This window comes from Mustela nigripes, chromosome 12, assembly GCF_022355385.1.
Source record: "Mustela nigripes isolate SB6536 chromosome 12, MUSNIG.SB6536, whole genome shotgun sequence".
In the NCBI taxonomy this organism is placed as follows: Eukaryota; Metazoa; Chordata; class Mammalia; order Carnivora; family Mustelidae; genus Mustela; species Mustela nigripes.
In genome coordinates, this window is record NC_081568.1 from 83,897,318 (window position 1) to 83,924,829 (window position 27,512).

The 27,512-nt window shown below is 41.7% G+C and overlaps 1 protein-coding gene across 1 annotated transcript; it reads right to left on the reverse strand.

Annotated features, from left to right (window-relative positions):
* Window positions 1-19,295: 19,295 nt before the first annotated feature.
* Window positions 19,296-26,813, reverse strand: SPINK1 (serine peptidase inhibitor Kazal type 1). The gene is made up of 4 exons (XM_059416616.1): window positions 26,696-26,813; window positions 25,358-25,389; window positions 23,740-23,846; window positions 19,296-19,517 (listed from the first exon to the last, which is right to left on the reverse strand). The coding sequence occupies exons 1-4, from the start codon at window positions 26,748-26,750 to the stop codon at window positions 19,472-19,474; spliced, it is 240 nt and encodes a 79-aa protein (XP_059272599.1). The 5' UTR covers window positions 26,751-26,813; the 3' UTR covers window positions 19,296-19,471.
* Between the last annotated feature and the right edge of the window lie 699 nt (window positions 26,814-27,512).

Here is a 27,512-nt window from a genome sequence, read left to right on the forward strand (position 1 = left end):
ATTACAATTAAAAGCCCTAAGAAGAGGACAAATAGAAATCACGTGCCTCTTTAACATGACGCACTGAAAAGAATACAGGACGACTTTTAAAGGTATTTCTGCTCAAATGTCTTATGTATCAATTCTAATCCATGAAGAAACAGCAGACAAACTGAAGAAACAGCAGACATTCTACAAAATAACTGACTTGGCACTCTTCAAAAATGTCAAAGTAATAGACAAGGTAATAGAACTGAGAAAACCTTCTAGACTAAAGAAGACCAGAGACATGATTATTATTAATTGCTGTGAAATCTGGGACTGGATCCTGGGGAACCAAAATAGAACAATTTTCTATAAACGACATTAATGGAATAACTGGCAATACCTGAATAAGATATATAGATTAGAAAGAATTATATTAATGTTAATTTTATGATTTTGATAACTGAACTCTTGTTATGAAAGAAATTGTCCTTACTTTTAGAAAATATGCATTAAAGTACTTGGAAGAAAGAACATGATGTCTGGAACTTATCTCTGTAAGTTTTGTTTCTCCTCCCCTTTCTTCTCCAGTTCTTTCTATCTGTCTCCTCACCTCCTTCTCTTCCTCCCAGTGTTGCTGGAGTGATGCTAACAAGAACCTCAAGTACACAGTATGCAAACGAAAACGAAAGTCCCTTCTCTCTCCTACAGTTTCCTACTCTCGCCAGCACTCCCCAACTGGTAGAACTGGCTGACTGGTCAAGCAGCAATGAGATTTGCATAGCCCCAGACCTAATATCACAAATCAAAGTACTGAAGGGTGAGGACAAGGTGTGAGAGACAGTGCCTCCTGTCTCTTAAGCTTTCAGAGCTTGTGGGAGTGTCTTCATGACTTATACTTCAGTATGAGAAACTCAGCTTTGCAGGGGGAGTTTCATATTGCTGCTTAAGGAGGCAGAACTCTAACCTATAAGCACTCATAATTCCTAGTGTCCTTTCTTAGAAGGGATTCTTTCATCCCATAGGAAGAGAGCTATATGCTCTATTCTTGTGGTAAGAAATTTCTATAAAATTCTCAGCAAGATTTTCATAGCATTCATGTTGGGAGTTTACTTGAGAATCAAGTATTATAAGCTCCTTCTCCAGGGAAGACTGTTTAGAAATCATCTACTTCTTTTCTCCAGACTTTATTAGATGTAAGATCCTTTCATTGCGTATTGAGTGTCTCTCCCTCCTAATAGCATAACCAAATCTCTCCAAATTTAACCTTCAAGGCTGAGATGTTTATTTATATTATTTTTAATAAATGATGCCTTCTGGAAGAAGATCATCAAGTTATAAATCAGCAAACTGTGTGATGTGCTCTGTTTAACACCAAAGAATCGGGGTGGGCTTTTACATGTACAATTTGAGAGCAAATTCAGCAATGCAGAATTGGGAGGAATAAAGCTTCATATCGCATGTTCTATTGTGCTCCCTAAATTCCCAAGGATTTTTCCCCATTGCCTCAAGCCTTGACATGTAGAGAAGATTGGCAAGAAAGAACAGGATTCTGTGCCTTTATTCCTTGAGATTTTTGCCCACTTTATAGTCATGCTTAATGGCAGAGAAATGCAGTCAAGAGACATCAGGGGAAGAAACTGCTTCTTGCAACCTCTGCTAAGTCTGTCCGATCCGTCTAGGAGGGGCCTTCATGCCCCAGTTCTTAGCATGCGAGACCCAGTCTGTGAATACTTTAAGACGGTATACATGTCCAGGTTTTCTGCTGCTCAATTAAAAGAAAGCAAATTATCCTGTCAGACTCTGAGCCTGATACCTCATTATTGAGGTGGCCGTGGTCTGCCAGGTTTTCATTCAGGTTTTGTCATTGTACTGTGGGTAGCCATGACAAGTCAGAGTTTCCAAAGTTAGACACGGACACTTAGAGATTATCTAATTCCACTCCTTCCTCCCAGATGGGTTAAATTTAACTCCTTAGAATGAAAACCTTGGAAATGCTTTAACTGTGGGGCTTGAACTCATGACCCCAAGATCAAGAGATGCATGATCCACCAACTGAGCCAGCCAGGTGCCTCTGTCTAGTTATTTCTTCATTAATTTAGGGAGGGCTTACTATTTGTCAGGAAACTGAGAAGTAAAACAAAACAATCAATATACACCTAAAATTCGAGCCGAATCCCTAAAATCAGTTGCTGTAATTGGTTATCTTTTTTCCTCTGAGAGGAAAAGCATCACTTGCACTATAGATTGGAGTTAAGGGCTCTTCCTGGAGGCAATTTCTAACAGTGCCCTGGACCCCTCCCTCCCAGCAGTCCTTCTGTGCCAGTCAAATGTCCCCTCCATAGAGCTACTCTGAATAGGCTTCCTGCATCAAGGAGAAACCCTGAGAAGCTGACACTGAAAACATGTTTAAGCTTCATTTCCTTCTGTTCTTCTCTTAGAAAACTAACATTTCATAATATGTCTCTGAATCCAGAAATTTAGAATTCATTTAATTTTTATCATGACCTGGTAATATATTCCTTGTCCTTTCTCTCCTCTTCTCTGGCCTCTAGTATTCTAGCCCATGTTTTCTTAAGCTTTGAGATACATCTCAGTCCCTGATAGACTACTTAGATTTGACTCTGTGGCCTGAGTTGAGTTCCTATTTCCGCAAGAACTTCTACCAGAAGTCTTGGCTGTGCTCAGAGTTACACTCCACGCTGAAATCACAAAATGTTTAATCAGTAGGTACCTTTACAGGCATCTATTATCCCCTCCTCTGTCCAAAGACTGGACTAATACTAAATATGGAGGTGCTTGAAAGCTTTATATGTGATTATTTATCTTGCTTAAGCCAGCCCCCATTTTCGTATCATCAGGAGAGATTTCTTTAATTCACTTTCTAAGGCTCTGGAATAAACAGGGCTTTAATATTAATGAAAAGTCCCTTCTCCTTCAGAGTTTCTTTCCTCTAATTTGTTGACTCTCCCAAAATGATAAAGGCAGCCAGTAAAAGAATGACTAAAGAAAACGCACTTAATTTAGAGGAAATGAGTAAAGCAGATGCTAGAAGAGGTAGCAAATGAAATAAAATCTTCTGTCTCCTCCGCTGGACTCCTGAGGTCCTGCTCCATGGCTCTCACGCGACAGGAGGGCTCGGTGGAGCTGAATGGCTGGTGGTATTTTCTTAGCCCTGTAACCAGTCCAGGAATACTTTTCATTGTTGATCAATTTTATGATGTAATTATTCTTCAAGGAAGTACACTTCAAATGCCCTATAGAGACTGCTTATGCAGGTGAGTTTAAAAACAGCCAGACCTTGCCTTTTCCATTCTCCCCTCTCACAAATCTCACTGCTTGGGCACTGATATGATTCTCTGCCCATCCTTGCTGAAAGGAAATATCTCAAGTATGGTATGGTAAAGAGCATCAGGAGTACATTCTCTGGAATGGGACAGAGTTCCCTGAAATTAAGCATTTAGGAAAGTAGCCTCCATTAAAAGGACAGTGAGATAAAGACTAATCAGAGAGTCAAGGTAAGCAAACATGGCAAAAACAAGTTTACCATGAGGGCAGGTTTACTGCAGGACCCAGATAATCATACATATATTGCTACACCAATATATAGAAAGAAGTCTTTTAGTCAGAAACTCCTGTTCATTTTTATAATAGTCTTCTAGGCCCAAGAATCAGTATTTCTGATTTTAAAAATTCTCATGTTTTAATATATGGATCATCCTTGGTGTAAGTGCTGAAAGTTAGTGATTTTGTATTTACCTAGTGACTTTTTAAAATAACCAGTTTTTACACTGAAAATTGACTTATCTGTGGTCTAGTATTAACACTAACATAAAAGAGGCCACTTAAATAGCTCTTTCTTATTTCAACAAAATCTATTTTCCAAAAGAAAATGCTGGAAAAAAATATTTTCCACTTACTACATACTGAAAAATACAGTACACACTGAATATATACTCCTTTGGTTACGTATGGTAAAATGCAAACCTTGGCTCATCAGTCATTCTTTCCCAGGGGCTTTGAGTAAAGATATGCAGTGCTCTTATCTTAGGGGAAGTTAACTCCATTCCAGTTTTCCTGAAACATCAATAAAAAACCCTCTTGTTGGCAGCAAAGAGGATGTACCTACTTAAATTAAGTTGATCTGGGGAGACAGATGGACATGTCTTAAAATCTGGCCTGCCTGGGGCAAAAGATATATCCAGCCAGAAATGTTGAGAAAACAGCAGGTTAAACAGTAAGATAAGATTTACAAGCTGGGTCAGGTGAGTGGTTAACCAGAGGCTCGGCAAAGAGAACTGGAAAATTGGGATGGAGGGAGGGGAACACTAAAAACGGTCCATCATATGGGTATAATATTGGTGTGATCTCAGCCCTGGGAAATCCTATACTAATGTTTGACTTGGTTTTGCTCTGTCCCTTACCTTACATTCTCTGGCCAGTCCTGTCCTCAACACCCCTTACACCAGTGGTGTTCCTTTGCTCACACTTAAAGTGTTCTTTCTGAGTTTAGGGGGAACAACTTATCCTAGCAAATATCCTTGCCCACTTGCAGCTAATTTCAAACGATTACCTTGAAGTATGCTTAACTGATTTCTGGAATGTAGAGGCATCGGGAGAGAAACTAAAGTATATACACCTCTCTACTCCTTCATTTCCAAAGGGAATTAGACAGGTGGTGATTTGGTGACTGTCAAAGGGGAGAAATCAGAAGTCCAGGAAGATACGGGCAAATATTTCCATCTGTCACCCAACTCTTGGTTTTCCTTTTCACAGAATAGAAAACAAATGAGCCCTGAAATATACTTTATTCTGAAAGGATGGGTGGATAATTATTACACATAACCTCATTGGCTGGAGTCAGGGCCACACCAGGCATCATAAAGAGCACCAAGTCTTCCCACAAGGCTTTTCTGGGTTCTAAGAGAAACTTCATGTCAGACAATACAGGACTCTCAAGGAGGCACAGGTCAGAGTGGAGAGGACTGCTCATACTTTCCCTTTCCATCCATTCTAGGGAAGTTCACAACTTCCTCTCCTAGGACCAAAGCACAGACTTTCTCATTGCCGAAAAGATACTGTTACAGTGCTGAATTTTTCCTCACTTCCTTGCCTAGCACCTGAAAATGACCTTCAGACAGTGTTGTTATGAAACAACAGGAGCTGTCTGAATGTTAGGGAGCCTTGTTCTCTGCCTGCCCCGGTGACACTCAAGAGTATTTCACACTAATTCCTTAAAATAGGCCACATTTTACATCTTCTCTTTTTAAAAACTTACATCATTGATACCACCCTCTCTGCTATACTTGGCTGAAAGTATTTTGTATCAGGTAAGTAACTTCTGGCCATTGACTATTTGAATGTCTGAGAGGAAAACTCTGTCTAGCTTTCTGAAATCATAATTAACAAGCCTCCTTCCTCATTAGGTGGGCAAAATATTCCTTTTGCTTCCCATAGATACAATTGGTAGAGATGATACGCTTCACTGTCTTGCAAGAGAACTCTTAACTACACATGGTAAAAACAAATAAAGGCAAGATCAGAGGAAAGTAGAAATGAGAGAAGTAAGGGCATCAGTTATACTAGGGTAGGATTTGGTAGTAGGGGCATGAAACAAGTGAGAAATCTAGCATGTTCACTTTGAGAATAGTGATAATCTTTTCCTTGCAGACAACTTGCCCCTATGCCCAGGTATGTTTCCCCCTGCCTTACAGGTTTCCTCCTCTGACCTCTAAGAAGCCTTGTTTTCACTGCTGTCTACACAGATGGCAGGGGCTTAATCAACATCAATCTTCCATCCCTAGACCTTGTCTCCTATCATGGCTGTGCTTTCTTTTTCCATGGACAGTGGTCTTTTATCCTGTCCAAGTTTGTTCAGAATTTTATCTATTGAACAGAAGGAGTAGCTCATCCAAGAATCCTCCAGGCTCAGGACATTTTGCTTGATTATGCCTGTGATCAGCAGCACTCTCACTGAGGAGCCTAGGGAGGCTGAGTATCTAAGGCACTTACACCTTTGGACTCACAAGAGGCTACCCATTAGCAGTAGCTGTTATGGGAACAAAAAGGGGTAGTGGTAGGGGTAGGGGCTCTTTGGATGAGAAGGGAGAAACTTCTGTATAATTCTTTCTTCCCCAGATTGACATCTTCTTTTTGTGCTGGCTCACAGACCCCGCATATTCTTTGACTTTTTATCCTTGCACTCTTTCCTTCATAAGACTCTGATTTAGCAGCGGAAAGAAAGGGAGTGAGTGGTAGTTCTATTCCAGGATCCATCAACACAGCAGCTTCATCTCTGGATAGGATCTGATCCTTCACCCTTAGCCTGGACCAAGTTCTTGTGTAGCCATCCTCTTTAGCCATGCCACACTGTTCCCCTGGCTGAGACGCTTAGCCCAATTTCCCAAACAATATTCTAACTTAAGGTAGAAAACAGTGACTAGAAAGAGCAGACAACTTTGAAAAATAATTCTCTCACACATTTTCTAAACTGGAGGTTCGTATCTGTATCAATCAGTGTCATGCTGAGAAGCCAGACTACTCCAGATATTTAGAAGAGGCATTTAATACAAGGAATTAGTTACAATGCTCTTAAAAGAGCTGAAGGAATAGACTCTGGATTGGAGTCTCGCTTGCTTTTGCGGGAGGTGCCAGAGGTGCTGTCATTGATGCTGAAACTGCCCCCTGTGGTTGAGCAGGAATGCAAAAGTTTATAATCCTGCAGCTTCCGTTTACGCGCACACTTCAGAACTAAGCAGGAACTCAGATCATACTCCCACTGATGCTGCTGCCATTTCTTGATGTACCATCAATAACAGAAAATAAAATGACTTTCCTCTTACCTCCTTTTTGCATCTCTTAGCCTCATGTGTCAAAGGAACCTGGGAAATAGAGTTTTGGGGCCTCCATTTTCCCAATCTTATAGAAAAGAGTACTAGAGAGTGGGGATAGAGCTGACAATTAGCAGACAAAGATTCACCAGGGTCTACCCTTACCCCTTAGTTATTATGTTCATTCACATCTCTTCTGCCCTTAAACTTCATTGAACAACAATTGCAACAATATCATACTCTCACCTAACACAACTAGCTACTTTGCTTAAAATAGGAATGTTCAGACCCTGGATTAAGTAATCTAAATACTTAATTATGCAGAAAGAAAGAATGTAAGAAAAAAATCATATGTAACTGCCACCAAGTCATCATTTCTATAAATGTAGTGGGTCTTGAGTCTACGGTGATAATTGTAATTCACTCTTCTCCTCACTCTAGGTTCTCTTTGACCTCAAGCAGCACCTCTTCCAGTTAAGATTCTTTACGTGGTGGAGTAATTCAAACCTCAGCTCTTAAAGTTCTTAGTCATCTTTTTTGTTGGGTTTCTTTAGTTTTCCATTAACTGTGCTACTGAACTTAGAAGAAATAGGAGGCACCCTGGTGAATCCACTGGGGTCTAGACATCATCCACCCTGTCCCCAATGTGAAATAGCATCCTCCTTAATAATAGAGATCAAGGCCCCTGCTTTGCTTGTTGTCTCAGTGGCATGAGGATACTCAAACAGCCAGGTGATGGTATAATCCTCCAGTTCAATAAAACCCTTAGGTCATGTGATGGAAACATTGTCCCTTGGGAATTAAAACGTTTAAAAAAACCCAGGCGCCCCTATTCTTTGCATTTAACTGAAATTTGTTTTCAGACTGAAAAGTATGATTTCATTTTAATTTATGGATTTGTAGTTTTGGGGAGACTCTAATAGTAAGAGTTATTTGGGAAAGTTCATTTCCCAAGCATTTATTGAGCCTCCTGAAGACAAAGATATGGATAAGACATGTCCTCTGCTCTTACTGGACTTTAATGAGAGATACGGATCACACAAGGGGTAACTAAAGCATGACTCGTAAGTGCATGCTGAGTGGTGTGCACACAAGGCCAGCAGAGCTCAACAGAAGGGTACTGACCCACCTCCTCCACCCATACAAGAATAAAGTAGTGGGGACAGGGTAGTGAATGAGCGGTTTTCCAAGTAAAGACAAGTAGATTTAATGCGTGAGGGATTAAGGGCAGGGTAACTGCAGTTTAAGTTTAGCACTTCGGCAAAGGTTGAATCCCAGCAGGTATACCAGGAAGTAAAAGCTCTTCTTTTATCCTGAAGGCCACAGGTTCCTACCATCTTTGCATTTAAGGGAATTTTTTTTAATGTCAAAAATTGGAAGTTTATTATCTCTCAACTGAGAAAATACTCAGAGACAAAAACTTTGTTTTTAAAGTTAAAAAGTATAATCGTGTTTTTAAGTTATTTTTTAAGAATCAAAACCTCAGGTACATACATATGAACACTTTTGCTACTACTTTGTGGGAGCTGTTCCCTTTGCCTACCAAATGCATGGTACATGTAGACATTACCTGATCTTTTTTACTGTAATTCACACTGACAATATTTAATGTATGGAGGAAGCAGCAAGGTATAATGGAGTCAAACAGTTAGGCATTCTCATCCTGCTCTTCTTTGGCAGTAGGCAATTACTGAACCTCTTCAAGTTCAATATCCTCACCTAGAAAGTGGACTAAAAGGTCTTTCTTTGATTAATTTTTAAAGGAGTAGATATAAATGACCTTGTGATATAAGGGGAAGGGAAAGATTAAGAAGAAAGAGTGTCCTCACAAGAGGGACACACTACCACAGAAGAAGCCAGTATAAATCCTAGGTTATAGGACGATGACTAAGGGGTTATAGGATGATCACTGGGAGAGAATGAAAGGAATGGTCTAGTCCCTGAGGGGTCAGGCATATTACACTGCTTACTTGATGACAGCGAATACCCACTCCCTATCAAAAACAAACTTCATCTACTTAGCAAGTTAGAGCATAAGAGTAGAGATGTGAGGCGGGGGGGGGGGGGCTATATTCTAAGTTCCAGAAGAGGAAGGATGAAGGAAGATTGACAACGTAAAAACAATACCTGAGTGTTACTATCCATATCATATACTTAATCAACAACAACAAAACCCTCTAATAAGTTAGAATATTTTGACAATATATTAAAATATTGATAGTCTTACTGGTATTATAGGTCACATGTCATAATATGAGGCAAATAAATGGGCTCCATCTTAAGTTCCAGTTTCTCATCAACAACTACAAGGTGTTAAGAAAGGTCCTTCTACAAAATACTCCAATCTCTTCAGCTACTAACCTTTTCCTTTCTTCCACAGAGAACAGAGGCAAAAGCACATACATTATTCATCTAAGGCTGATGAAGGTAAGAGGTATTGGAAGGATAGTAACAGAGTCCCATTCACTTTAAGGAGGTAGACTGGAGAAAATCTTACATTTTTCCCTAATCATAATATGATTAATAACCTTTATATTCAACATGTAACAATTCAGAAAAAAATTCCAGTTGGTATTCACTCTTGGAAATACCTAAGAAATAACTCCATGAACAGATAATTCCTGGCAAACTCAGTCTACCTCCTTTCCCCCATTCCTGACAACCATCAGTCTGTTCTCTGTATTTTGTGATACATGAGCTTGTGTTTTGTTTTTTTAGATTCCATATGTAAGTGAGACCATATAGTATTTGTCTTTGCCTAACTTATTTCACTTAGCATAATGTTCTCAAGGTCCATCCATGTTGTCGTAAATGGCAAAATTTCATTTTATATGGCTATATTTGTGTGTGTGTGTGTGTGTTCCACATTTTCTTTATCCATCATCCATCAGCGGAGAGAGGTTATTTCCATATCTTGACTATTAAGGATAATACTGTAATGGACATGATTGGGTGGGGAGGGGTGTTAGGGTCCTTTGGATTATGACAAGGAAAGATTCTCATGCCCCGATAGTGGGAGTATCTTTTAATGAAAGCAAAATCAAATAATTATTTAATTAAATAATTCATTAATTATTGTAGCACAGTAAAACTGTAGCTGCAACTGCAGAATCATTATTATATATTACAAATATTATATATGTAATTTAAAATAAAACCTAAATCAGTTTTTGAAGGTCACAAAAATATAAATACACAATATTCAATCAAGTAGAAAATAAAAAGTTAACCACCTAATTAATGAAGGCACTATTTTTCCTATAAGGAGTCTTTTTTTTTTTAGGTTTCTACTGTTCAAAATTTCATCACAACCCCACTTAATCAATATATTTAGTTAAATTCTTTTTTTTTTATTTTTTTATTTTATTTTTTTATTTTATTTATTTGACAGAGAGAAATCACAACTAGGCAGAGAGGCAGGCAGAGAGAGAAGGAAGCAGGCTCCCCGCTGAGCAGAGAGCCCAATGCGGGGCTCGATCCCAGGACCCTGGGATCATGACCTGAGCTGAAGGCAGAGGCTTTAACCCACTGAGCCACCCAGGCGCCCCGATTTAGTTAAATTCTTTAAAAACATGACCTACTAGGAATTCCAGAGTTGGTATGATAAACATGATAAATATTTTAAGCTAAAGATATCTGAGATTCAACGAAAACAAAAGGAAGGGTCCCCATGTGGCTCAGTCAGTTAAGTGTCCAATTCTTGATTTTAGCTCAGGTCATGATCTCAGTGTTGTGAGATGGATACCTGAGCCAGGCTCCATGCTCAGCACAGAGTCTGCTTGAGACTCTCTCTCCTTTTCCTTCTGCCCCTCCCACCCCCAGCCCTCTCTTTCTCTCAAATAAATAAATCTAAAAAAACAGAAACAGAAACAGAAATAAACCTTCTCATAGTTTCTCTTATCTGACAAAAAGCAGCAATTTCTGGGAAATAAGGCTGCCATAAATTCCCTCTTTGAGTCAGGTCTAGTAGGAGGAAGAAGAATAGGAGTATACTACTATAAATACAAATACGGTCCTGAAGACGACAGACCACTCACACCTGCACAGACAAACATGGCCAATTTTTAAATCTCTTTTCCCCCAAAAACCCATTTGTCTTTCCTGAAGAAACCTATTTGTTTTTTTCATAGAAGCCTTTACTGCTCTCTCTCTTTCCTCTATTGAATTGGGCATACAAGTCTATATAAAGTTAATGATTTAGTGAGCCACCTGTTTCTTTTGTTAACTTCCATATGCACATGAATGATTTTTTTTTCTCCTGTTAATTGGTTACCTGTCAGTTTAATTTTGGGAGCCTAGTCACTGAGTCTAATTGCTTGAGGAAGTTTCTTCCCCATACTACAATTTTCAAACAGGAGTGTCACAAAATGTGAAAGAAGAAAACTCAAATTCTAAAAAATGTTGAATGCCCTCAGATTCTTCATATAAAATTAATATTTATTTATTTATTGAGCCAGTGTACTGAGAATGTTTTGTGGTTGTATAATACAGGATACAAGATGCCTTGTTAGTGCAGTAGGTAGTACATCAGTCTCATAATATGGGATACAAAGACACTTATGAACTCAATTACTCCCCTTGGGAAACTAAAACAAAGAAATGAACAAACACGGGGGCAACTGGGGAGCTCAGTTGGTTATGCATCTGACTTTTGATTTCGGCTGAGGTCATGATCTCAGGGTCATGAGACTGAGCGCCAGGTTGGGCTACATGTTGGGTGTGAAGCCTGCTTACTAATCTCTCTCCCTCTGCCCCTCCCCCTGTTCTTGAGCATCCACACTCTCCGTTCCTAAAAAAAAAAAAAAAAAAAAAAAAGGAAATGAGCAAACATGAACACATTTTCTTCTATTTCAAGGTTGACTGTATACAGTTAAACAAGAGAGGAACCCAAAAAGTACTACAGGAATTTAGAAGAGAACAGTCTGAGGAACACCTGGCTGCCTCAGTTGGTAGACCATGTGGCTTTGGATCTCACGGTTATGAGCAGGAGTCATGTGCGGCCTGCGGCCTGTAGAGATTGCTTAAAAATAAAATCTTTTAAAAAAGAAAAAAAAAAGAGAAGAGTTGAGAAGGCAGGAAAAATTTATGGGAGACCTCTAACAACTGAGTAAAATGACAAGTGGAGAGAGCTCCACCCAAATCAACTGATCCCACATATCTGGAAAGTGAGGCATGAATACTGACATTGTAAAGAAGTACAGAAAGCCAATATCGTGGTAAAAAAAAAATGTGTCTAGAATGAAGGTAGGAACACATGTGGTTTTATATTCCTGAGAGCTTGAAACCGCTAAACTAAATCAGAACTTTCTTAAGTAGATAATGTGTAGCTACTACAGCTTTTTCACCAAAGTGTAACTATTTTGTGGTTTGGAGGCATTCACTGGTTCAGGAAGTGATGGCGCTGTAAAGAGGACACAGACCATGGTATGTTGGAAGGGAGGCAGGCTGAATAACCTTGGATAGGCAGAGCATCTAGTCAGGTACATTAAACAACATCAGAAGTAATGCTGGGCTTAGTGACAGCAATTCCTGAGGAGGTTGGATCTGAGGCATAGTGTGCTTTAGGGAAGTATTCCATTGCCCAAGATCCATGGAAAATTTCTTTGGTCTTCACTTTGTAGCTCAGCTCGATACCAGAGATTTTCCAGTGAGCATGGACTGGGGAAGGGGAACCAGTGTTTGGCTGTGAAACATGTTTAGTGACTCCCTCGGACCTCAGAGTGTTTGGGATGCCTAGAAATCCAAGAAAGAAGGAAAGGTTAGAAAACTTTGGGGAGCCCAGGGCTTCTGCAGCAAGAGTTCTCAGACATTTTGGAAATTGGCAAGCACATAAAAGGAGCAAAAAGCAGAGGCCACTTAACAGGAGTTATAGGGGATTAAGAAAGAGTCCTCAGAGAAGGCGATACCTGCATTCTGAGAAGCCAATTAAAAGACAAATGGAGGTGTGTGGGAATGATATGTGCTTGTGTGTGTATGTGTGTATGGGAATCATGGAGAAGTAAAACAACGAGGACAATTCAGTAAGAAAAGTAATGCAATGACTAGAGAACATGGCAGATTCAGAAAACCTGCAGTAATAATTTAGAAAGAAGGAAAAACCATAGGTGCTAACTGTTACAGAAGGCAGAGAGAGTGGGGAGCAAGTAGTGGGAGATGGATAGTTAAACATGACAGAGAAGCCAAGGAGCTGCGAACTTTGACTAATTCTAACCTTCAGTCCATGAGAATCTCCGTTTTCTCATTACTGAAATGAAGACCTCAGAGTTCATGGTGAGGATTCAGTGGGAGAATGAATTCATGGGAGGCATTTAATGTAGGCACTGGCATGTAGAATTACTCAACACAGGTTAGTTCCTATGAGCTTTATTATTCTTATTAAACTTTTACCTGATGCAACATCTTTAACGTTTGAGGGTTATTTTCTATTAATAAGACATTTTTTGTAGGTTTTATAGATCTCCAGAACTCCCCCAAATTTTTATTTCAAAAGTTGTAAGTTTAAAAAACAAACATATAATTCATTTCAGCACATAAAGAAGATTTAAAAAGCTGAAATTCAACATGAACAGTTCAAAATCTAATAAGGTGCTGGCCTTCCAGAGCCACACTCAGTATAAAACTTACTAAATTTGGGAGCCCGGGTGGCTCAGTCGGTTGGGCTGCTGCCTTCAGCTCTCGGGTCATGATCCCGGGGTCCTGGGATGGGGCCCTGCATGGGGCTCCCTGCTCAGTGGGGAGCCTGCTTCTCCCTCTGCCTGCTGCTCCCCTGCTTGTGCTCACTCTCTCCTGACAAATAAATTAATAAAATCTTGAAAAAACTAAAAAATAAAAACTTACTAGGTTTTCTCTTTCTGCTTCTCATTCTTTTTCTACTCAGGCACTTACATCTAATTTTTTTTTTAATAGTATGCATGACTCTTGCTACTTTTCCCGCTCCTACTTCCATAGGTATGTGTTTTTCTTACTTATTCCGCTGTTTTCTCTTCGTGTTTACTTTTCTGTTTCTAATGCAAGTTTTGCCTTGGTGACTCCTAATCCCCAACTTCCTCTTACTTCTTTTACTTCCTTCAGCAGGGAATAGTAAAAAGCCAAAAAAATAGTATTAATTTTATTTTACACTCCTTATTCATGACTACACATGCTATGAGGAGCACGTGTTACCCACTGACACATAAAAAAGGCAAGAACTTAAATGGCACACCACCCAACTGTCTTTTGCTTTGCTCTCCAACCAGCCTTATTTGTTTCTTGTTCAGAACTTTTCAGTGAATCCTGATTTGTTGAAAAGCAGATGATTTATGTTATTCCTTTTTCCTGAAAAAGGAATGTATCTATACATTCCATATTTTGAGCTCAAAGTTAGCTACCACTTAAACAATGGGGAAAAAAAGCAAAGGAAATTGCTGGCAGTGCTAAGACTTTGAAAAGTAAGAGCTTTGTACCTTTTTATGTAATTACTTCCTGTATTATGTGAATCAATTGTATTTTTACTTAGTTGGATTAAACTAGGGCTTCTGGGGATAAATTGGGTCAAAGAAATGGAAATAAAATTACAGTATCAGTCATGTTCCTATTTCTCAGGAGGTTTATACAGTTTTTTTTTTTTTTATGTTTCATTTCAATCACATGTACTTCTCCAATGAGACAAAAATCTTTTTATATATACTATTACCCTCTGATAGCTTCACATTTCAAATACTCTGAAACCAGCAAAGGAAACTATAAAAATCTGTTGGCCCTGTGACCAGGCCTTCTCAGAGTTTACCTGTAATTGTGCTTTTGCATTTAAAGAGAGCTACAGTTCTTAGGTTTCCTCTAGATGGAGACCTAACAGTAGGGACCACAAATCCCGTCCATAAAACTCCATCCATAATACTTGCAGTCAGTCCCATTCCTATTCGGAGGGCTGTGGTCTATAATTCTAAAAAATTTTTTATAGTTAAAAACGAAGAAATTTTAGTGTCACCTTGTATGTAGCCGAGAATCTCTTCCATAAAACCGCTGATAGTTCAATAATGCGATGAACTGGCACCTTAAGAAGCAAAATTCCTGCTATCGGGGGAAATGTTAATGCACCAGGAGATCTTTTTGGTGGGTTCTAAGTGTTACAAGACGAGTAACAATAAAAATAGTAACAACAAACAGCTGGTAATTCTTGAGCACTTAACTGTATGGCAGACATGGTGCTAACTGTTGGGAAACTGTTTACTCATCCCGTTATCAGAGATGAGGACATTCTCTGGCTTCTCCTAGGTCATGCGGTTGACGGTGGGAAAGCTGGGTTCCAGCCCAAGCACCAGAAAACAGGGCCTCTGATCGTGACCATCCTAGTCTACGCTTTCCCACTGAGCCCTCATCAGCCTGCTTTAATCCTCAGTTAGTCTACATTCTCCCTTGTGGCCAACCAGAACACGCTCCTACCTTTCCCCGTCCCCTGATGTAACGACAAGAATACCAATGGAGCAGCTCCCAGATGCTACTGTCCTCCAGCTTATCACACAGCGACCAAGGCAAGGATGGATGTCTCTGCTGCCGTGGTGTTAACTCTCTGAAATGGTTTGAAAAAACCTACCAGATACCTGAACGTTCTCCTTTCTTCGGACCATCTTCTCCCACCTCCTTCAACCATGTATGCTAGGACGCAGTTTCCAGTTCTTTCGACTCCTGTGGTCTCTCTCTTCTACACATATTTCCGCTTGCAAATATGTCTTTTTAAAAACGTGACCATCAGGGACGCCTAGGTGGCGCAGTGGGTTAAGTCGCTGCCTTCGGCTCAGGTCATGATTCCAGGGTCCTCGGATCGAGTCCCGCATCGGGCTCTCTGCTCAGCAGGGGGCCTGCTTCCCTTCCTCTCCCTCTGCCTGCCTCTCTGCCTACTTGTGATTTCTCTCTGTCAAATAAATAAATAAAATCTTAAAAAAAAAAAAAAGTGACCATCAGACATAAACACCGTCCTCCACACGCTTCCGACAGGTCGGTTAAAGCAAGACCAGAGGCCCAGAATGGAGTCACTGATGCTCACTAGGCCCCGCGGCCCTGAACCACGCCTGAAGCGCCGCTTCTGCTCCCCCGAAACGGATCTCCAGTCCGGCAACCAGGACTCCGCCGAGGGGCCCTCGCTAGGTCGTCGGCCTGACCTCGGCCGCGCCGGAAAGGCAAGTGACCTGCCGTGACCAACCTGCAAGTCGTCGGGTCACGTGACGGCTGTGTTCCCGCTCCCTTCGGGCGGCAGGTGTCTTTCCTGCCGTCCAGCCCTTTCCGCCTGCCAGACCGGAAGTTACCCGGCTCGAAGCGGGTTTTGTCCGCGTGAACTCCGGAGTCTGCACTGTGCCTCGGGTTTCTCTCTTCCCGTCCCGGAGACAGAAGAGGGACCCCACGGAGCGCGGAGCGACCAGCAGCAGCCCAGGCGCAGGCACCCGAGCAGCCCCTCGCGCCCGCGGCTCCTCGCGCTTCTCGCCACGTCCCGAGGTCGGGCACGTTCCCGTCGGATCCCCGCTCTTCGGCTTTTACGGCAAAGCTCTCAGGCTTTACTGGACCCTTTCTTTCTCCCAACTGGACCCAGCAGCTGGCCGCGGTCGGACTGGGCTTGACTGAAAACCGGAAGGGGTCCCCCATCAGACGCGTCCGACTTCAAAGCCGGATGACGTTCGGGCTCACACACGGTCCGGCTTAGAAAGCCGGATTGGGTCCTCCAGCAGACTGGATCTGACTTCAAAGCCGGGCGACCTTCGGGGTCACACCACTGGGTCCACGTCAGACTGGGTGCGACTTAAAAACCCGATGACATTCAGGGGTTATACAGGTTCTGGCTTAGAAACCGGACTGGGTCCCCCGTCAGACGGGTCCGACTTCAAAGCCAGATGACATTTGGTGTCACACTGGTTCCGGCTTGGAGAACCGGACTGGGTCCCCTGTCAGACCCGTCGGACTTAGAAGCGGAACTGGGTCCAGGGAAGCACTGGGTCTGACGTGGGAACCAGAACGAGTTCAGGGTTGGACTGGGTCCGCTTTCAAGACTGACTGGTTCCGGGCCCTGAGCGGTTTCCCTGTGAGGCCTCAGGCGGAAGTTCTGCTTGAAGCTGAGGGAGGGGGAACCTCACCAGAGAGAATGTTGAATTACGGCGGCCGCAGGGGAACTTTCGCGGCATGTAAGCTTATCCATTGATGAGGCGCCCTACAGAAAAGGGCCTCTCGCCCAGGTACTCAGCCGTGAGGCTGGGGGGAAACGACTTTTCCTCGGCGGACGTGTCTGGCGACCAGGCGGAGAACGCGGGGCCTCGGGCTCACCCCGCAGGCCGGATCCTGGGAAAACTGGCCGAAGCCCGCAAGGGTAAGAATGCTCACCCAAGGACGCTCTTCTGTCTGCCGGCGGCGCCTGGTCCGTAGGGGAGGGAAAATGCCCTTCGTCCCTTCCTTTCCAAACCCAGACCGGCGGGCAAAAACAAAACAAACAACTCCCCCACCACCACCCAATAGAAAAAACAACATTAGATCCTCGAGTTGCGACTCATGAATTTGCTTTTAGTTACCTTAGTTGTCGATCATTTCCCTGCTTATTTGTCTGGTTTGTGGCTGTGATGAAGTTCTAGAACGTAGGGGAGGTTGGGTGGGTTGAGGTCCGGAGCCCATGACCAAGAAAGAATTTTTGAGACATCTTTGGTGCAAAATGGTGGTTTATTAAAGCATGGGGACAGGACAGAAAGAGCTGCTGCTCTGCTCTCCTGAGGAGTGGCTGATGATATACACAGGAGTTGGATAGGTGAGGACAAAGGGGGTGTTCCGGAGGGCTATGGGGTAAAGAAGACTGTCGGGGTATTGAAGGCCTGGTTACTATCAAGCCAAGGCCCTCGTTCCCTCTAATGAGGCGCTAACATGACGACAATTGAGAGTCTCCTGGTGGAATGTCACATACGTGCTATCAAGCGTCCTTGTTAGTGAGATTTAGGTGTAGAAGAAATTTAACTTTATTTACATTTCCTTCTACCTCAGCCTCCTTCAGTTTTGTTTATGGAGGGGAGGGCGACCTCAGGGCTTGAGGAACTGAGTTGTTTGTCTCTGGAAATTGACCTATTGATAAGATAGCTGCTTTGTTGTAAGTCACTGGGACATTTGTAAACTGAGGGGGACTCCTGTCTTGCAGGATTGTGGTCTCTGCAAGTTAACTATTTCTTTTTCTTTTAGGGCAGCCAGGGGTGCCTGAGGAATGTCACACATAGTACCGAGGGGAGCGGGTGGAGAGGGGGTGCAAGGTGCCAGCTTTTGCTTTCTCCTCAGCCAGCCTTCTGCTCCCTCATCAGCTGGAGAGCTTGGCTTGGCATCTGTCAGGTCGGCAGCTCCAAAACTATGGCCAGGCTGCTTCTATTTACCTTTTCACAGGTCAGAGAGAGAGGGAACACAAGAGAGGGCACTGGGTTTATCATGTATTGTTTCTCCTATGACCTTCCAGCTTCTTCTCTCCAGACCTGTAAAGTGGTCCAGAGCAGACACGATGATTTCTAGCATTCAGTGACTTACGTTCTGTTTACTGTGGCTAAATTATTTCGTATGAAGGGTGCCCTTCAAGTGTCCTCTAACATCCCCAGACGAGACACAGGAAGCCATCTTGCATCCAGACCTTCCCTTAACGTGGGATCTGGCGAGCTGTTAGGCTCCAGTTTGGCTGAGTCACTCAGGAGACCACAGCATCCTCTAGTGGTCAGAGTTAAGCTTCCAGCCGCGCGTACTCTAAACAGGACGAGAAATTATCCTAACCTCAGGTGTCAGGCAACTGTGTTGGGACGGGTTTTGATGCACCTGATACAGCTCAGGTTTTTTTTTGCCCCCTTCAAGCCTCCATTCTCACCTAGTTCTCCGTAAGGACTCAAGGATTCAAGCTGCTTTTCCCTCTCTTTTTTAGTGATTACAGACACTTTTTCTACTGAGGTACTTCTTATTTCTACCTTATTTGCTGTCCCTAAGCACATGGGTTTTTTAATATGAGGAAGTTACCTAACGTTTCTACAGAAGAAATAGGCAAAGAATAATCCACCTGAGGTAATTGTGGTTTAGACGAAGCATTAGATTTTTGGGTCCACCCTGGAACAAAAACCTCACTCTGCTAACTTGTTTGCCCGTGCTGTTAGTGAGGTTACTGAACTTTTCTAAGTTGACTCACAAGATAAGGATAACCTTACAGGGTTATGGTGGCTCTCATACGGAGCCAAGTCAACTACACAGACCTCATACAACAGATGCTCCATTAAATCCCAAGGAAACCCTAAAGAATTTATTTCAGTCAGCGAAAGCTAGCAGATAACATGTTTCTGGACTGAGAGTTTTCCAAGTATTGTTCTGATGCTAGTTTAATTCTCCATGGGATTATTGCCCTCATGACCAGCTGGGTCCTGTCCTGTCAGTCAATAACTGTAATCACATTTTCTGAGATAGTCGTCCGTATGTGAAGAAGGGAATGGGGAAGGAAAAAGCATCATGACGGAAACCTTGTCCAAGATTTCAGAATGGCTGTATTTTTTAAAATCCGGTCTGAGTTTGTCTCAGTCACCTGACCCCAGTGTAATCAAATATACCTTTGAGGGTAAAGCATTCAGGAACAACAGGAAGTATTTAGATGCGTTTTATTCAGCAGTCAGGCCTGCTAGGCATTGTGGTAACCACAGGTGATTTTAGAACCTTGGTTTTCAGCAAGGTCCAGATTTTTTAATGAAGACAGGGGTCTGACGCTTCCTGTAAAAGAGGTTAAACAGCGGATGAAAAAAGTGACTATGGGAAGAAAACAATGAAAAAACATCAGCTTTATTTAAAATAGAAAGGTTTCAGATTTTTATTCCCATTTCTCTGCCTTTCATTCATTTATTCATTCACTTTTTCATTAATTCATCAAATATTCACAGACACTATTTCTTACATTCAATAAGGATACAAAAGAAAATAAAAATGTCTGCCTTTACACGTTTACAGATCTACTATGGGATTACAGTAAACCTCTGAAGTCAATCTCTAATTCATCGTTGCTTCTTTTTCTTCTAATATCTTTGTTCTACCCACAAGGTTTCTATCTTACTGGTGCCTGGGCTACTACAGGATGTTCTAATCAACTGATCTTTTGCTTTAAAACTCTGGGGGTTAATACCTGTGGGATCTCACAGAAGGAAATCATGTCTATATCCTAACTGATAACTGCCAGGTCTGAGCATCCTCCCTTCCAGATAAAAACTTCTCTGCTCCCCAGGACACCACCTTTCCCAAACCAGTTTTCTTTTGTGTTAGCTAAATATTCCTAAATCCTGTAATTGTGCCTCCTGAGGTTGTTTACAGAGCTCACTCTCACTCTCCTTTAATTTTTTAAACCATCCCTTCCTTGAATATACTGGTTTATAGAAATTCTTCAATTTCTCTGTTTCTTGAGGACATCTGACTTCCATATATCTATGCATGTATTGATCTGGACCTTGATGATTTTCTTTTTTTTATTTATATATTTGACAGAGAGAGACACAGCAAAGAGGGAACACAAGCAGGGGGGCTGGGAGAGGGAGAAGCAGGCTTCCCGCTGGGCAAGGAGCCTGATGCAGGACTCAATTCCAGGACCCTGGGATCATGACCTGAGCTGAAGGCAGCCGCTTAACGACTGAGCCACCCAGGAATCCCGATGATTCTTCATTTTAAGAGTCTTTAATGTTTTGTTATTCCATAGGTATTGTCCATACATAATACTTATGTCTGAGTTGTTTAGCATACATAGCACAAACATCTAAACACAGTACACAGGTTGACTTACCTTCTATAGCTGTGTTGTCCATCCCTATTTAACTGTTTAAATTCACATCAGTGAAAGTTACATAATATTAAAAATTAAGTTTCTTAATTGTACTAGACACATTTTAAGCACTGGTGGCAAGGCTAGTGGCTTACATACTAGACAACAGAGTGATAGAACGTTTCCATCTTTGCAGAAAGTTCTACTAGAGAGTGCTGGTCTATAGAATGGAATTTTCCAGTACAGATTCCCGGAGAAGACACAAAGAGAAAAAAGTCCTTACTGACTATATCTGACAAGCACATAATGCTCAAGGAGATGCAAGCCTTTGTCCACCTATCTCAAAAAAACCCCAACATCTAGGGTCAGAGCCTGGCTCTAGTTAACTTGACAATGGATTTTGGGAGGCTCCTAATGGACAGTAGAGAGAAAGGTGGTATGGTGCATCGTAAGTATTTTACACTAGGAAAAGCCATACTTTCTCTCTAGACCTGTTTTCTTTCTTCTTTTTTTTTTTAATCAATTAATTTGAGAGAGAGTGGAAGAAGGGGCAGTTGGGGAGGATCTTCAAGCAGATGCCCCTGCTGAGTGTGGAGCCCAACTTGGGTTCTGTCCCAAGACCCATGAGTTCCTGACCTGAGCCAAAACCGAGTTGGACATTCAACTCACTGAGCCACCCAAGCGCCCCTAGACTTGTTTTCTTATCTGAGAAATACAGGAAGAAAAGTTACGTTTTCTGGCATTCAAATGTTCTTCCCATATTAAATATTTTTGAAAAAATAAAATGAGTAAGCAGGACAGTGGGTTTTAAAGGCTAAGGAGTGGGGTGCTCATATTTTCCTAATATTTCATTTTAAGAATTGGGCCTTTTGTTCTTGGAACTTGGAAGTTTTCTAAACCTCAAGGCTGTTTTACTGTTTCTCCTCCCCTTGGATGGAAATACAATGTTTGACCTTTATGTCATCAGCCTAGGTCATGAGAAAATTAACAAGTGTTTTCCAGTTCCTTTTACAAATCTTTATTGTAGCAATAAATTCACCATAAAGTAGAACACCTAACATTTGGGTCTTAAAACTTGAGGATATTAAATCTCTCTTCCTGGGGCCCTATTTCAACAATCCTTGCTAACACTCAGGATTTTCTGATGTAATTTAAAGTAGACCCAGAAGAGAGGTCATGTTATCGGGAATTTATACTATGGAATAATGGAAATGTGTGCAGTCATTTGAGTCTAAATCAAAGTCTTTAATGCTAAATCAGTTCTTAGAATAACTTAAGAGTTTTCTAGGCTACTTGTGGAATCTCTTTTATTTGTTTTGATCATTCTACACCTTTCTTTAACCTGGGATGTCTTTGCGGTGCTACCAAAATTCTGAGCCCTCTTTAAATGACATCCTTTTCATGAATCCTTTCTTGACCCTTTCAGTACTAAGGAATCTGTCTCTCCTTCACTCTGGTAGTACTTTCCTCACACCTCATTTGATGGCACTTGTCCCAAGTTACCAGAAGCTGCCTTATTTGAACTTATGACCTATTTTCTTTTACTCAAAAGCACAAGGAAAGCAGAGGAAACCAGCATGATGCTGGGCACAAGTTAGGTTTTCAGGAGCAGAGGAAAATAGAAAATTTGTGGCAGACCTGCTTCTCTGAGGGCATGAATTTGATTCCCAGCATCTACCTGTGATCACTTCAGAAAATGAGATTCATTGAGGCTGGTTCTCATCTCCATAAATGAAAATGTTACAAAAGTATGTTTTTGGTCACCTGATCTATATAATTCATATTTGCATTTTTGAGGGCTTTGGTATACAGTCATTACCATCACCAAGAATGATTTTTTCAAGATTTTATTTTTAAGTAGTACCTACATCCCACGTGGGGCTCAGACTCACAACTGCAAGATCAGTCAAGAGTCACATGGTCTAGGGGCACTTGGGTGGCCCAGTGGGTTAAGCCTCTGCCTTCGGCTCAGGTCATGATCTCAGGGTCCTGGGATATGGCCCCGCATCAGGCTCTCTGCTCAGTGGGGAGCCTGCTTCCCTCCCTCCCCCAATCTCTGCCTGCCTCTCTGCCTACTTGTGATCTCTCTCTCTGTCTGTCAAATAAATAAATAAAATATTTTTTAAAAAAAAGTCACATGGTCTAGCAACTGAGCCAGCCAGATGGCCCTGTGATTTTTTTTTTTCTTAAAGATTTTATTTCTTTGACACAGAGAGAGAGAGATCACAAGTAGGCAGAGAGGTAGGCGGGGGGGGGGGGTGAGCAGGCTCCCCTCTGAGCAGAGAGCCCCATGCGGGGCTCGACCCCAGGACCCTGAGATCATGACCTGAGCCAAAGGCAGGGGCTTAACCCACTGGGCCACCCAGGCGCCCAGCTCTGTGATTTTTTAAAGGTATTTTGGGTGTCTTAGCTTTTTAAAAATCTAGACTATCTACTGATTTGCTATTAAAGCATGGGATTTTGTTATACAAGTGATTTTTGAAAAAATTCATTCAGAGAACCATTCAAACACTTTATTCCACTCTCTTTTCCTTAACACATTTATCTTACACTATGTTATTAATACCTTTCGCCCTTTTGTTCATATTTTTATTGGAGTGTCTCTCTCTCCCTTACATCCTAAACAAAGCCTCCAAACTTTTCAAAATCCTAGCAGGCATAATTAGTTTTTTTTAATATTGTGCTCTCTGAGTACTTTGCTCTTATTTCCACTGACTACGTTGCAATTAGCATTGAGTGTAACCAAATCGAGACTTGAAAGTATCTCACAAATACTTGGTCTGGTACCTGACTTTAAAGCACAGTTGAAACAGCAAGGATTTGGACCCATGTCTGTCTGTCACTGCAAGTTACTTGAGCTCAGTCTCAATTTCTTCATGTTTATAACGAGCTTAGTATTCTCTGCCTCAGAGATTTGTGAATATTCAATGCCTTGCCCCATGCCTGACACAGTAAGTGTTGCTTTCTGTCGTAACACACACACATAAACATCTCTGTAGATAATCATACCAGATATGTAATGAGAAGAAGAGATTGAGAATTATTTTTGGAAAGATGAGATGTTTTGTTTCTCTCATGGTAAGATTAATGTTATTTGTAAATTGACTGGAACTTAGAGGGATAAGATACATGAAAATTTGAAGACAACTAGCTTAAACTATGTTTTAAGACATTTGAGTTTGTACTCACTTATTTTGAACACATAACACACATTCATTAGAATACGTTTCTCCATCAGTCCCACAGACAGGATCATAGATCTTGGTACATGCATTTGTTTCAGTGTTACATTTAGCCTAAAAATGGAATTAAACAGAATTATTTTCCATCATTTAACTTTCTTTGAGTTTATAGTGAAATCTCTGAAATGGTTTTCACTTCCTTGGAGTGGTCAGCTTAAAAATGGAAGTATGGTTGTGGGTGTGACAGTAGTGATACTGAGTGTTTGAAAGGAAGAAGCCAAGGTTTGGAATCAGAATGCCTGATTGCATGTAATGCCTCTGCTATTTACAGACTGTGAGACGCTGGCAAATCTCCTTGTGTCTCCAACCCTCGGTCACTTCATCAGGACAATGGGGAGGATATTATCACTTCCACACCTGTCTCCTGGTGGCATCATGAGGTTTAAATAAGGTGAGTGACATCATGTTCAAGTTTGCGATGACGGCAGATCAATGATGGTTCCTCTCAGGTCAGCCACACTGTGGGCATGTCTTCCTTGCACACTGTGGTCCATTCACACTGCCCTTCTCTTAGTCATGTGACAATACCATGTGCTTTCTGCCCTGGGAGCCCTTGCACAGGCTGTTTCCTGGACATCAGTAAGAACTTGTAGTTACGGAATGGCTGTTATAGGTCAGGCACTTTCCTAAGTGCGTTTATGTATTACTTTATTTAAATCTTAAAATTATCCTCTGAATTTTTTATTATACTCTTCTTCCAGTGAAGACAGTGAAGCACAAAGAGATTAAGTCACCCAAGGCTACACAGCTGGTAATTCCAGATCCAGGATTCAGACCCACTTTGTCTAGGTCCTGAGCTTTGGCTCATACCCACTTCAGCCTGCTACTCCTATCTATTGGTTATATTTTGCTGATAGTCACTTACCCTTCATGGCTCAGAATATATCTCACTTAGGGGCACATTCTGTGATCTAACCAGGCTTGGTTCCAGATGGTACCAGAATTTCTTAAAACCCTTATCATTAGTGTAATAATTTATTCACTCATCCTTTTGGTTTGCCATCTATCTCCTCACTAGATATAAATGAAAAGGGACATTTCCTCCTCTGATCTTCAAATTTACTGCAGTTAATAAATTTATAAACACAAAACCAAAAAAAAAAAAAAAGAAAAATTAGGTATAGAATGTTTTTCTAGAGGAAGAACATAGTTTATTATTTTCTTTTGCTCATTAAAAATTAGAGCTCAACTTGGGGGTTGGGAGAGTTTTATGCCAACATGGTCAAACTGGCTGAAAGGAGGAAGGGCTCCTTGGAGGGAAGTTAAGAAGAGTGCCACCCCAAATCCTTCCCCTACCAGATAGCCTCAGAACGTTCAGAATGCCTCCACAGCAAACATTATATGACGATATAGAAATTGCCTGGGTTTTGGTGTGTTTGTCCTTCAGCATAAGCCCTGTGGGGGCACTGCTGTTACTCTCCATACTTTGCAGGTTAAGCCTCACTAGTACCCCACATCCATCCTGACTTCAGGTGAAACTGAAATGTCACAGCTTGACTGTGCGTTGAGTGGAGCAAACAGCTCTAGCCTGACAGACAAATAAAAAAGTACAGAATATTCCTTACCTCTCTTCCCTCCAAGCCAGCTCTGGTGTTGCCTAGAAAACATGAATGAGACACAGGGGGTCAGGTACTAAGTGGGAGAAGCCAGATCTGCTCTTACTTAGAATCATCCACTTCCATTGAATACTATGACTTCTCTGCTGGCTTCTTCTGCTCCTCTCACCCACCATGTTCTTACTCTTCCGCTTTTTCTTCTTCTTCTTCTTCTTCTTCTTCTTCTTCTTCTTCTTCTCCTTCTTCTTCTTCTTAAGATTTATTTATTTGAGAGAGAGAGCATGAGCAGGGGAATGGACATAAGGAGAGGGAGAGAATCCTTGAGTAGACATCCTGCTGAACACGGAGCCTGACACAGGGCAAGACCAGGACCTGAGCCTAATTCAAGGGTCAGACGCTCAACTGACTGAACCACCCAGGCACCCTACCCCATCTCTTCTTGTTTCTGCCTTCTCTCAAGGACATCTCACTGGTGTCCAATAACTCCCTGCCTGCTGAAGTCTCAAGAAAATGAAGCAGAAGTTTGATTAGGATCAAAGTATCTCAATTGGCCATTTCATGAAAGTTCATCATTTCTTTGAAAATAGAAGTCATTTACTTACTGCTTGAGATGTGTCAGGCACAGAGCAAATACCTTCTGAATGTTCACTCCCTTCTCGCAACTGGTAACTAAACCTTTGGTCTTATAATTAGTGATGTAAGAAGTGTCAGTATCTTTAAGTCAGTGTATAGATGAAGATGTGGAGAGTTTATATGAAAATTTATGAAACAGTTACCACCAGCACCAACCAGATCTCCTGACACAAAACTTACTTGCAATTACATGTAAGTTGTCTTTAGTAAGTAATGTTAAAAATAGAGCTCCTTTGACATCTCACCTTCAGTCCCCAAAGAGCTCTTTCCCTCTGTTAGATTACACTGATTATTAGTCCAATTCACATTTCTTGAATTTACAGATAGATGCTTAAAATTGCATTCTCTAGAAAATTACAAGTCTACTGACACTATATAGGGGTGGTGATTTTGGATGAGCTCATTGAAGAGAAGAGGAACTAACTTGATAGCATTTAAAGGAAGAAACGTTGGTGAGATTTGATTATGATACCGACAATTTCTGAGGTGATCTAGATAAAGTGGTAGCTCTTCCTAAGTCAGTTTTATGAGAAGCAACAAGGCACCTCTGGTCTTGAAGAAGTCCCCTAGAATTAGGTCCCTGACATTATTTCATTTCATTGGGACCAAAAGATCTGTCCAAGACTAGACTCTAAGTCTAGAATGTAATGAGATCAGTAATGCAACACGTCAGAAGGGTTTTACTCAAATCAGAAAATATGCAAAGGCACCTACCAGATAAACTCAACAGGGCCAAAGCACTAAGAAGAAAGATGCTTGTTACCTTCATGGTGAAAGTTCGGTGTTCAGAGCTCAGTCGAAAACTGCATTGAACTTACCACTTCTCTTCAGAACCCTGGGATGGGAAGGGTTATATAGTTAGGCTGGCCTCCCAGACGCCACCTCCTGCCCCGTCACAGGTCTTTGGTTATTGATTGACTCTGTAGCATAGCCTGGCCCCAAGTTCCAGGAATGTCACTTTCGTAAAAAAGGTAAAAGAAACAGCACAGGCCTGCAATGTGCCAGGCCAAGATTCTGTCAGAAAAGTTCTGGTGGTTGGTTAGTTGGTTCTCCCCTTAACTTCCTCTATGACTGTGGGGAGCCCCAGTAGTCTCATCCATAAGGTAAACTCAAAGGTCGCCTGTGCTCTTTAGCTCTGGATATATAAACAGGTGTGGATATCCAAAAATTGCTTTCTATTATTTCTTCTTTTCATTCAGCTTTTCCCTGTTTTCTTTTTTAAAGATTTTATTTATTTACTTGTCAGAGAAAGAGATCAAGAGAGCACACATAAGCAGGGAGAAGAGCAGGCAGAGGGAGAAGCAGGCTCCCCACTGAGCAAGGAGCCTGATGTGGGACTTGATCCTAGGACCCTGGGATCATGGCCTGAGCCAAAGGCAGACGCTTAACCAACTGAGCCACCCAGGCATCCCTAGCTTTTCCCTCTTTTATTCTTCTCTTTTCTTATGTTCTGTCACTCATTCACAAATCCCAGTGTTGCTGACTGAGAGACAGGGTAGAGTTGGAGAGGGCTTAGGTCCCTAAGGTGTGT

Coding starts and splice junctions, on each gene's coding strand:
- SPINK1 (XM_059416616.1), bottom strand. CDS start 26,750: ATGAAGGTAACAAGCATCTTTCTTCTTAGTGCTTTGGCCCTGTTGAGT. Junction 23,847..25,357: donor CTGGCTTGGAGGGAAGAGAG/GTAAGGAATATT, acceptor TTCCATTTTTAG/GCTAAATGTAACACTGAAAC. Junction 19,518..23,739: donor GTGTTATGTGTTCAAAATAA/GTGAGTACAAAC, acceptor CCTCTTTTACAG/GAAGCGTCAGACCCCTGTCT.